This window comes from Atta colombica, unplaced genomic scaffold (assembly GCF_001594045.1).
Source record: "Atta colombica isolate Treedump-2 unplaced genomic scaffold, Acol1.0 scaffold135, whole genome shotgun sequence".
In the NCBI taxonomy this organism is placed as follows: Eukaryota; Metazoa; Arthropoda; class Insecta; order Hymenoptera; family Formicidae; genus Atta; species Atta colombica.
Genome location: NW_017259223.1, coordinates 637,878 through 650,869, shown reverse-complemented (window position 1 = coordinate 650,869; position 12,992 = coordinate 637,878). Strand labels below are relative to the sequence as shown.

Below are 12,992 nucleotides of genomic sequence, written 5' to 3'. Positions count from 1 at the left end.
TATATTATATAACTAAATAATATTATATTAACTAACTAAAGAGTAAAAATCAAACAAGAATTTTATCTATGTATTTATAGGGTACTAGATAAAATTGGATCTTTTAAAATTCAATTTTTTTACATTTAATGACCCAATAAAATAGAATAATATTCCGTCAAATTTCTTCATAGAAAAAAAAGGTCAGATCCTTTGAAATAATTGTTAGTAAAATCACGGGGAGAAATGAGAAAACGGGTCATCACTGGTACCATTGCCTCCTCCATGGCCTCCTTTCGCCCCACTATGAACAAGTTCCATTCCCTCTATCAGAATCGCTCTTGTGGGGAACGGACGAACAGGCGCCGTCATTCTAGCCAGTCGCGATACAAAGTTCATAGAGACAGCTCGTAATTCATATATTTATCAGGAATCAAAAACTCCACTTCCTAATCGAGCTAAGTTAGTCTCTAAGCCGACATCGACGAGGTTGAACGTAGATAGAAGGACGTGATAGAAGGAAAGATCGACGTGCGTTCGATTTACGTTTTTTCTCCTATTGCTGGTCGTTCATATCAGCAACCACGAAGCTACTCGAGGGCTCCACTACTGAGTGCGAGGTTGGGAGGGCCATGAAGACGTCCACGTTATGCAGTGACTTGATCAAGCAGGAGGTGAGCGAGTGGTCGAACAGTGAATGATTAGAAGAAGCTTAAAGGGCAAAATGTGTATACGTGTCTCTGTATAAGTCTGTTGTGTGACATCATGTACACTTGGATTAGAAGATGTTTGAGGAAAGCTCGATAAAGCTCGGTATTTATTTAATATTTCCTATAATTTCCATTACATTTAAATCAGACTAGTTTAAAATTCGATCTTTATCATATATTTCTTCGAATTGCTTGCATTTGGAATATATTGAGAAGATCAGGGATATAGAAAACAAGCTTGCATGAAAGATTGACTGTAAAATTGGAGCCAAGGTTAGAAAGCAAGGTCGGAAAGAACATTAAAAGATGGCGAAAAGAGAGAAAAAGAGGAAGAGGCGATGTTTATAATTATTTAAAGACTATATAATTTTTTAATTATTACTATCAAAAGTATAAGAGGCAAGAACTCGAAAGATAGATTAGAGGAATGGGTCACTGGACCTGAATAATAATAGAATGCAAAAAATTAAAAAATCGTAAAGGAAAAAATGTTTAAAATTTGAAATATAGTGATGGATTAATAATAAAATAATTCTCGCTTTTATATAAAAAAATTGTAATTAAAAGTAATAATAAAATGCATAAAATTATTAGAAATATTTGAATATTAAGTAGAAATGAATTTTTAAAGTTATCGGTCGAAATGTATGGAAATAGGATAAAAGAAATATCTATATGATTAATAAATCGATTTTTTTTTTCGTTTTAATTTTGATTATATAAAGTTTATAAAGTGTTACAAGCAATATTAATATAAACAAGATAAGCAAATAGATTAAAAAATAAAATTAATAAATATTGGATTAAAAATAAAAAAGATGTAATACAGAGAAAAACATTTGATAGATTTCTAAAAAATTCGACGAATTCTAAAAAAAAAGACAAGTTATAAAAAAATTCAAATAATGAGAGATCGAACGATAATCGATGATAACAATTTTACAATTTTATTGCTGAAAAATTTTATAGAAAAATTTTATAAGGCTTTTTAGAATTAAATTCTTTCTTATATTTTGAAAAAAGTCAAACAAATAAATATTTCCAATCATAAATAACTAGAGAAATAAAACCAAGAATGAAACTTAATTGGGACAATTAAAAGTTGAGTAACATCAATTGAACCCCGCAATGTTAGAAGAATATAACTTGAGAATTTTCATTTCTTTTCTAGAAACATTGTAACGCAATCATTTTATTATATTTCATAATTTTCTCCAAAAAGCAGAAATAATTGCAAAAATGTAAAAAAAAAATAAATATAAGAAATAATAAAAGTTTCAAGAGAAAAGTTTATTAAATTACAATTACAATCACATATGCGCGAAGGGATGCTGTGTGATAGAATTGATCTCGCATAAGAAACGCACATTTCTCCTAAGTAAATGTCAACAATGACAATATCAACAGTATATAATAACGGAATAATTTAATCGTATTCGTTGAGAATCGTTTTGAATCTTATACTGTTAACGTTTGCGAATAATAAAGGAAACAGACAGAATTTAGTGTGCTGCTGCTACTGTAATAAAAAAAACGCAATAAACAGAATTCTATTAATGGGAAGAATGAAAATAATAATTGGATATTACATATAAATTGTCCGGTAAATGATCTAATTAAACTAGATAATATATAACTTACTTGAGAGGTGATACTAAAAATAAAAATTAACTGACATTTGCTTTTTTCTTTAATTAACACACAACGCGGTATAAATATGCGATATAAATTAATAAGTTAATTACATAATACATACATTACGAAGTGGAAAGTAGATGATAGAATCAGGTTAGATAAGCAGGAAGATAAGAAATGGAATGCAGTTAAGGTTATAGCTGCGTGTGTTAGTACAGTGTCCGACGAATTCGCAGTCATAAGGCAGTTCACAAAGCGCGATTCATTTGTTTTCTTCGTTTTTTGCGAGCTTTGAAAGTAGTTGAATCATGCAATTAGCTACGTAAACGAGACCACAAATGTAAATGAGAATATAAATAAGTATTATCAAGAAAAATCTTTGACCATTGAACGCAGATGCCATCGTTGAATATCATTATAAAGACATGCGATGTACTTTATTCTTTAAGATGTATCTTCAGCCACACTTAATTTTATGATATATAATGCTATATAATAATTAAATTTTATAATAATAAATGGATAATACATATATCTAATACATATTTTCTTGTTAATTTACAAATATATGTAAATATATATTTATAAATTAATAAAATACAAATATATGTAACAGATATATCTATAGATTATTTATTATTATGAAATTTATAAATATATATTCATACGTATTTATATTCTGTTTATTACCAATTGTCAAACAATTTATACATTTTGCACGTAGGTGGATTCAAGTTTTGCAATTATAGATTTTATTTCTGTTCAAAATTTATGATACACATATCGTTATAAATAAACTAAGATTAAAAAATTATGAATCCAAATTTGTAATACGTTCTGTCACGTGCATTAACCCACGTACTTTTGCATACGCTGCGTGTATATTTTACTATTATTCATTCATGATGGATTCTATTGGTCAGCGGGCGGGTGTGTCAGTGACGTCATAAATCGATGTTTCATTACGCTCTCGGTGGGAGAAAGAACGTATCAAATTGGCGGGAAATATGATATGTTTTAATCATTTCAAGTATCCTGCTTCCATTTAATTAAAAATATTTTTTTCTTTTTATTAACTGTCAAATATGCTGAATTATAATTAAATTGATATTATTAAATTTGAATAAACGTTACTTTTATCTTTATCTTTCTTTATGTTTTTTAATGTTTGCTTTAAGATTTATTTATGCCTAAATTCATATGCTGTGTTTGCAGAATCTGTTCATGTTACCTGCGTTATATTAAAACTCTCCATTCAAGTTTTATTTTTTTTCTTTTTATCGCTTCGAACGTTAAGACTTGAAATCTTCAAGAAACCGAAGGCTTATAAAGAAACATCATATTACTGATAAAATATATAGAAATATATAGAAAATTTGTTCTGTTCAAGGAAGAGAATCATCTTTTTTCTTATAGAGTTGATGCGTAGTTTAATAAGTATATGATAAAAAAATAAGGAAAACTCAACTTGAAATTTCGCTTAGAATTCATATAGGAAGTACAATTTGGGTGAGTGTTCGTGCTGAATTTCTCGCCGGTATGACATCGAGGAAGAGGGGCAGGGGGGGAGTCAGCAATCAATAGAGAAAGGATCGATCGTCTCGCGATCTCTCCTCCATTCGAAATCTCTCGATGTTATATGCGCATCAGTAAGAGCGAGAATGTTATGCAATGCCCGTGTTCGGCGGTCGTGTTGCGTGATGTGCGTGGTACCTAAGGACGATTCAAGGTCACCCAATAACATCGCCATGCGGATCGATAACGAGTTTCATCGTTCGTTTCTCTGTCCGTAGATACGAGATGCCTGTAAGGATCTCGTCCTATCAGATGATCAGCTTCGGCTGGTCATGCAGAAGCTCACCGACGAGATCAACAAGGGTCTGTCGAAGGAAACTCACGACGATGCGGTCGTCAAATGCTTCACCACTTATGTGCAAGATTTACCGAATGGCACAGGTAAATAAGAAAGCATGATGGCTGCGTTCAGTATAGAAAGCAGCTTCGCAATTGTAAAATTCTTTAATATGATTGGTCTTGTTCTTAATTCTTTGGATCTAAAATAATTCAAATTACACATCAATCATTTTATAATAGTTGCATATTTATATGGAATTCATACATAAAAAGAGAAGGCCTATTCTGTAATTCTTAACGATTGTAACTGAAGTGTTACAGTATTGTTGCGCAGCTTTTTTTACTATATACAAAACTTACGCAATGTTACTGTAACGTTGCTACAGTTACAGTCAGACCTCTAAGACGCAGTAAGTGCTGTCCGAAAGCTTGATATTCGAATGTAAAAATCGAATGTAAAAATTCATCAAGCACACATATAATTATATTTTAGTAAGATTCGTTTGATTATTGACATCTATGCAGATTTTTAGGAGCCTGGAGAAATTATATACTAAAAAAAAAAGAAACAGATTATAAAAAGATAGAAAGTCATTAAACTATGCATTGTTTCTGTATCCTAATTCATACATAGAAGATTCATGTAAGATTCATTCAGATGTATTGAAATGAGCGAAAACAAAAAAAACTCTATTTATAGAAAAACGATATTATACCAAATATCAATAAGAAGGAATTAAATAAAAATTGCTTAGATCTTGAAAGAAAGTTACAATTAAATCCAGTTTTTTTTACAGAAAAGGGCAATTTCCTGGCGTTGGATCTGGGCGGTACAAATTTTAGAGTGTTGCTAATCACATTGGACCGTCAGAATTTCGATATGAAAAGCAAGATCTACGCTATACCCCAGAGTTTGATGCTGGGAACCGGTACTCAGCTATTCGATCACATTGCTCAGTGTTTGGCGTTATTCGTAAAGGACCTGAAATTGCAAAACGAGGTACTACCATTAGGCTTCACCTTCAGTTTTCCCCTGACCCAATACGGATTGACAGAAGGCCATCTGGTGAGGTGGACTAAGGGCTTCAATTGTAGCGGCGTAATCGGTGAAGATGTCGTTGCCCTTCTCGAAGACGCAATTAGTAGAAGAAAAGTAAGTGCAAGTTGCATATGAACGAGATATTTTATATCCAGATATATATATCTGTATAATGAGATATATATTAAATTTTTCGACCTAATTCGTTTGTTATTTTATTAATTATAATGAAATGTTTGAAAGTTAATATTCTATATGTTCTACAAAGATGTTATAAAAACTTAATTTTAAAAAATCGATATAAATATATAATTATTTTCCACAGGACGTTAAAATCGACGTATGTGCGATCTTAAATGACACCACCGGCACTTTAATGTCATGTGCTTGGAAAAATCGAAACTGTCGAATCGGTTTAATCGTCGGTATGTACATAACATTAATTTTTTTAATTACGAATTTTGTATAATAGATTATTACCGTAATGTATAAATATCACACACACAATTAATTTATATACATAAATTTGAACTGGAATAAATTTGCAAACTTAAATATTAAACCACGTAATAAAAAAAATAACATTGCCGAAGAAAATTCTCAGCAAATTATATTATAAGTTTTATTATATTCTATTCTCAAATATAATAAAATTATAAAATATAAATTTTATCTTTATAATTTGAATACGTATTACAATATAATTATAGGTACTGGAAGCAATGCCTGCTACGTCGAAAAAACAAAAAATGTACAATGTGCGATTCCAGGCAATTATAGCTCAGGCAAGGCTGATATGCTCATAAACACAGAATGGGGCGCATTTGGTGAACAAGATGTGCTAGATTTTGTGATAACCGAATTTGATCGTGCCATAGATGAAAATTCTATCAATCCTAGTAAGCAGCTGTTTGAGAAAATGATCTCGGGCATGTATATGGGTGAATTAACAAGGCTGGTTCTTGAAAAGTTAGTGAACGTTGGTCTTCTCTTCGGCGGTAAATGTCCCAATGATCTCAGAAAACGCGGCAAATTTTTTACGAAATACGTCTCTGAGATCGAAAAGTAAGTGTCAATTGATATTAATTGCATATTATAATTAAAGATTTCTCCAGATTTACCATAAGCGCTAAATTGGATTACATGATGGAGATCTCTTTAATCTTTGCATTATCTAGAAAAATTAATTGAAAGCATTATTTATTGATGATTAAGAATTATAAAATATGGATTAAAATTATTCGTCTTATGTGATTAATTAAGGATTAAGCTATGAAAAATTCAGGAGTTAATTAAAAATGCATTTGCGTATTCCAGCGATCCTAAAGGTAGATATACAAATTGTCGAGATGTATTAGCCGAGCTAGGAATGCGGAATGTAAGTGATCAAGATTGTGAAAATGTGAGATATGTGTGTTCGGTGGTATCGAGGAGAGCTGCGCATCTGGTGAGCGCGGGAATAGCAGCGTTGCTAAACAAAATAGGGGAGAATAATGTCACAGTGGGCATTGATGGATCGGTATACCGATTCCATCCACACTTCCACGATCTCATGACAGCGAAAATCAGCGAACTTCAGAACCACAAGGTAAGAATAATGGAATAGAAAATGAAGAAACTATGAGTATAATAGAATTACCAAGCAAGGTCTTAATGCTAAATTATTAAAAAATAATTTATTGTAACAAACATTTCGATCCTAATTGGGTCATTCTCAATGACCCAATTAACCTTGACATAATATAAAAATCAACTACTCATTTAAATAATAATCTTGAACAAAACATGATATAACATGATTTAGCCAGAAATTATAATAATATTATATATAAGTTTCAACGTGTATGTATCTTTATTGTTATAGATGGTTATAAGAATTGCTCAATATAAAAACGTGAAAATTTTTATTATATTAATTTTATAAATTATTTAAGCCTTAGTTCTTATATTATTTTTATTACGAGTATATTTTTAATCTTACAAAAATGCATATGTTCCAAAGTGAAAAATTAAGTAAAATTGAAGCTTAAGATTTTTATTTAAAAACTATTCTCTTTCTAGAATACGTAATGAACAGAAATTATGTTTATTCAAAGAAACAAATTCTTTTGGATGAGATAAACGAAACAACACTATATTATAACGAACAAAGTTTTATTCCCGGATTTTTTCACTGACTTCTTTATTGCAGTTTGACTTGATGCTCTCGGAGGACGGTAGCGGCCGCGGCGCTGCTCTAGTCGCTGCAGTGGCGTCGCAGAGGCGGTGAAGACGCGGTAGTCGGTAGCGAATTAGCTGCAATTCAATTACGTGTAATATAAAATCGAACGACGGTGTGAGAGAACTGATTAGAATGAACGAGTGAATGAGTGAAAGCGATCGAATATGGAAAAGAAATATGGAATCTTTTTTTTCTTTTGTTTGTTTCAGCTGCACTTTTTACACCTTCTTCCTTCTTTTAAGACCGTTTTAGATCATTCTTTAGGCTTCTTCAGAAAACCTGGATAGTTTGTCAGTTAAGAAAAGGATCCATATAAGATGTAATTAAATATCAAAAATTAGATTACGAGTTCGTTTTTGATAAAAGAAAAAAAAGATATTGAAGTAACATGCACTAACATGCGTGTTACCTGCTTTGTTTTGAAAATTTGTAAAAAGATGTAAGAGAGTGCAGTTTAAAAGAAATGAATGGAATCCAAAAAAAATTGCGCGATGAATATTTCTTGTACATAGAGCACAAAAAACAGTAACTTACAACAACTTAGTGGATTAGAAGACAGTGACTACTTAGTTAATGTTCTTGCCAGAAAACTAAGAACATCCTTCCTGCGGCGATCTAGTACGACGATCGCTATTTAGCGTGATTCGCATATCCACTCGTTAGCGTAAATGGTTAATCTCGCGATTCTGCGAGGAAAAATTAGCGAGAGAAAGAGAGTTAAATATATTTGAATAAAATGAGTAAATTGCCGCGCGGATATAGTAAACCGGTAAGAAGAAATACCGAGTGGCCGTGTCAATTGTTGATTGTTAATAAAAATATTGATGAGTGTAAACAAATTAAATTGAGGATAAATAGATCATAGCGATTGTCAGAACAAAGATTGATTCGAGAATAAATACATTTTTCATCGATATTTAAGTACTATTTCAGTTAATCCTTTCATTTTATTACATCATGTCCCCAAATCATCATATTATTTACGTTTTAAATTTTCCATCAATTTAAAAACAATTGCTACTTAAGGAAAATATATCTTAAGCTGCCTTTATGATTAGTAGTTGAAGATAAAATACTTACAGATTTCATAAGGAAAAAAAAAACAAATTACATCGCAACATAATTTTCAATTAATTTAAAATAAATTTAAATGGAATTTTATCTTCTCTCAAGTTTAGCCGGAATGATACATAGAATTGAAAACCTTAATATCGGAAAGTCTTAATCCTGAATTATCATTAAAAAAATTTATTTTTTTTAATAAAAATTGAATTTATTCGATTATATTACTTATATTACTATATTAGTATTTTTATTTAATTACCTTGTATATATAATGATATTATTAAGTTATTACATATCTCTGACGATTGCATGAAAATAAAACATTCGGGGAATTTTATCAACTTTATTAATCAAGTATGTATCTTTATCATTATCGCGATAAGGCCTAATGAGATAAATGATAAGGTTCGCGAAGTTTCGTTGGTTTTTTAGTACGCTTGTTTTCGACAACACCGTGTACATTCGGAATTCTGAAATCTAAAAATTACACAATTTTCTTACAATTTCCTTACATTTTTCTTACAAATTTCGCGAGTTTTTTTCTGTCGCCATGTTGCGACGATTGCGAGCACTTAAGTCGGTGAGTATTCATACCGGAATATAAAGTCAAAAGTTAATAAAGTGATACAAAAATACAATAATGCAAATTAAAATGCGAATGATTTTCTTTCTCTCTAATATTTACAATTTTATATCCTCGGTTTTTAATGAAGATAAAATTGTATTAATTAATGGATTTATAAGTAGTACTACTACAAGTAGTACTACTACAAGTAAAAAGATTATTTCATTATTCGTAAGATAGAACAGAAGTTTTTAGAGAGGGCAAATTTAAAAAATATTTTCCTTTTCTGGAAAGAAAAATGATAAAAGATAAAATGTGTACGAGTATACAACGATATTTTAAGAGAATTATTTCTCTTTACTGCCGTCATTGGAAAATTATTTATAGAAACAGAAAAGCGAAAAAGAGAGAAAAAGCGAGTGATAGCGAGAGTGAGTGAGTAAATACATCATCGCTCTCCAAGCGATGACTTTTTTTACATGTAGAACGTTATTAATATTGTTATGTACACGTTGCTGTTGAAAATAAATAATCATGCAAATAAAGAGATATTTCTTTTCACTGCTATTTAATTTCTGCGTAAAATAGTGAAATACAAAAAATACGTTTCGAAAAAATTAATTACATAAATGCAAAGATATTTTCTCAGAAGATGGATCATCCTAGACAATACGCAATGTCTAAATTATTTAGAAGATATATTTTATGTCTTTTAAATACCTTATATTGACTTTCTAATAAGCCATTAGTTAATTAAGCTTTAAATCTTAAGAAACTGAGTTGAAACCAGTTGAATGAGAAGAATAATAGACGGTATTCATAGATCGTTTTTATTTTAAGACTTGTTATTTTAAGATTCGTTCTTATTTTAAGTAATATCTTAAAATGCTAATATGGTTCTTTGGCTGATATTCATAATCGGTTCTTATTTTAAGATTATCTTAAGTAATGTTTTAAAACATTAATGCGGCCTTCTGGTTTGTGACATCTCAAGACTGTACTTAAGACGGTCTTAAATATAAAATCTGACTATAAATACCAATCTTTGACCATTATTCAGATTTTATATTTAAGACCATCTTAAATACAGTTTTAAGATATCACAAATCAGAGGATTATATTAGCATCTTATTCTAAGGCCGATTCTTATTTTAAGATCGTCTTAAGTGATGTCTTAAAATACTAAAACGGCCTTTTGATTGGCTTATGACATCTTAGGGCTGTTTAACTTAAATATAAGAATTGACTATGAATACTGACTTAAAAACATAAGACTATCTTGAAATGTGAGAACAAACTATGAATACTAGTCTCATATTGATTCATGACATCTTAAAACTGTACTCAAGATGATCTTAAATATAAGAATCAACTATTAAATCAGTTTTTCGGCCTTATTAGTCAATTTCTTACAACTTAAGACTTAAAACTTAGGTAATGACTTATTGTAGAAAGCCCATTAGACATATTTATATTCTAAAAGACTTCTTTAGATGTTCTTTGCATATTCGCATAATCGATTCTTATATTTAAAACTGTCTTAAGAACAGTCTTCAATAGTTAAGTATAAGTCAATCAGATGATTGTATTAGCATCTTAAGACATTATTTAAGATTGTGTTAGAAAAAGAATAAAATCTTAAGAATATCGCGCTTTGTTTGAAATGAGGGAATTGAATCCACACAACTTTCGTTAAGTATTTGTTAATATGCGACATTTAGTAACTGAGCTAATGATTCTCTCCGGGTAGCTAGTGATTACCTACTCTCTCTAAAGCTTTCAGAATGAATCTCACTTTGAAGAGTGAAATCTTATTTTTAAAGATTGAAAATTGAACCATATACTCTTTTTTATGACTGGTTTAATTTTTATTCTTTAAAATGAGATATTTCATTCTGAAGAATTTAGAAAGCATGTGTTTTGTGAGATCATTTTTAATATAATTTTGCGATTTATTTACGAAAAAATGTAAAAACATAACAAATAGATATATACTATCAATGCTTTCAATCGTATGTATGTATGTACGTACGTACCGTCAATACCGTCGCGAAATTCCGCATGTGTTTGTTGGTGTTTGTTTACGACATCGGATATACTTTTCGCACAGGCGCACACGTGATGATGTGATCCTGGTGTCGCCACCTGGTGCACCTTCGATCGTCCGGTATCGTGGGTCGTGGGGGGACACGTCAAAGTCGCGCAAAGCCGTTGTAGGCTGTAGGGAAAAATCTATTCCGCCACATGATGAGGCGCGACTGGACAACGCTACGCGGGAATGTCTCGCGAATACGCGGATGAGAATAAGGGTTGTGCGCGAGTGTATCCCTGCGAGAGAGTTAACATGATCAGCGGCATTCAGATCGCCCTGAAGAATGCCATTGACGTGGTAAGTAAATAATCAGTCGGTGGCAACGATGACGTCCACGACGACGACGATAGCGTCTGCTACGAATCGCGCAGTTGCGCTCTGTCCTTGCATTCCGCGATAACAAATATGTTAAATAGTTCCCTATCGCAACGAGAGGGAAACCTAATGTACTTTACAGCCGAATATAAGTGATGTCAAAAAGATACCCAGCTCCAATTTTATAATCCTTTTGGAAAATCGATTGAATGTAATTGATATTGACAGAAAAGAGGAGTGTTTACGAGCAGGACGTTTGTAATTTTCCTGCAATTTATAATAAGTCACTATTAAGATAGTATATATGAATTGACACACAGTTTTAAGTCCATAGATAGAATTTATTAAAATTCGTGTGTGCTTTTATATTAAATGAATATTATTTCCTTCCTTTAAATCAACAATTACTATTTTAAATGTATAAATTTCTTCCACATTTATAGATTTATTTCTGTATATTTTTGCAGTTGGAGATGTTGCTCTTAAGATTTTTCAGATGAATTATACTTTCCAGAGAAACCTTGTGACATATTTTCCAATTCCTCCAGTGCTTCATATAAACTATATTCTTATAAACTATATTCTTATATGATAAAAATAAGAACAAGTACATGAGAATAAATGTATGAAAAAAATATCGGAAAAAGTAAAGAAGTAAATAGAATATATGTAAACCAAATACCTAGTGCTTACAGAATTCTTTCTTCCTATCTGAAATAAGGACATTTACGTCGAGTTAGATCACGTAATAAATTGACAAACAATTTGAAATTATATTACCGATAAAGTTTATTGGATAATAAGTAATAATATGCATAATTTGATATAAAAACGTTGTTTTCATACGCAATTAATCTCTTCCATTCTTTTGTGCAATAAAATATATGAAAAATTAAAAATTGTTTCATCTCAAATTGGTCTGACGCGAATAGAAATTAATTTCGTAATCTACACTTTGATGAAATTTTTTTAAATATATGTTTGGTTTAGGAATATTAATAATTTCCGACTATAATACCTAATTGTTGATATATATAATTTACTTGTGACCTTATACAAATTCAAAATCATCTTACGAGACCTTCTTTAATATTAGTATCGACTGATTATTTATTTAACCGTTTTTATTTTTTTAACCGTTTTGTTTTAATATACAAAGGGTTAAAATAAAACAATCATCACAATAAAAATGACTTTATTGTGAGCTATTTTTTTTTATATTAATATTATATGTTCTGTAAAAGATAAAATATTTTTAATATTAATAATTTTTAAATTTTATATTTTTTCAATGCGCTTTGTAGTAATGAAATATTTGATATTTCATTTTCTTTATATAATTTATTAGCTTATTCTTTCAATAAGTAAAAAATGTTGATATTTCACAGAAAAATTCTAAAGTTTAATACATTATTTGTTTGTTGAATAGTCAACTAAATATTTACTAAATATATATACATATATTTATTTTACAAAACTATAACTATTAATTAATATATTTATTAATTAATATAACA

The 12,992-nt window shown here is 30.1% G+C and overlaps 2 protein-coding genes and 1 pseudogene across 7 annotated transcripts in view; all 3 read left to right on the top strand.

The window, feature by feature from the left end:
* LOC108684525 (hexokinase type 2) overlaps positions 1–8,349 on the top strand; it is a 17,912-nt gene extending 9,563 nt beyond the window's left edge. For 3 of the 6 annotated variants that reach the window (XM_018188889.1, XM_018188890.1, XM_018188887.1), the window contains exons 2-7: positions 4,118–4,280; positions 4,964–5,331; positions 5,543–5,642; positions 5,928–6,282; positions 6,535–6,805; positions 7,409–8,349. In XM_018188889.1, coding sequence (XP_018044378.1) covers positions 4,118–4,280; positions 4,964–5,331; positions 5,543–5,642; positions 5,928–6,282; positions 6,535–6,805; positions 7,409–7,486 — 1,335 coding nt within the window. In that variant the 3' untranslated portion in view covers positions 7,487–8,349. Of the gene's footprint in view, positions 1–489; positions 654–771; positions 793–4,117; positions 4,281–4,963; positions 5,332–5,542; positions 5,643–5,927; positions 6,283–6,534; positions 6,806–7,408 lie in introns of those variants that run through there. The other 3 variants (XM_018188892.1, XM_018188891.1, XM_018188888.1) reach the window with 3 other exon arrangements.
* Positions 179–569, top strand: LOC108684529 (annotated as a pseudogene).
* Positions 8,350–11,144: 2,795 nt separating the features above from the next.
* LOC108684465 (protein FAM160B1-like) overlaps positions 11,145–12,992 on the top strand; it is an 11,184-nt gene continuing 9,336 nt past the window's right edge. Inside the window, exon 1 of the mRNA XM_018188789.1 lies at positions 11,145–11,457. Coding sequence (XP_018044278.1) covers positions 11,347–11,457 — 111 coding nt within the window. The 5' untranslated portion in view covers positions 11,145–11,346. The remainder of the gene's footprint in view (positions 11,458–12,992) is intronic.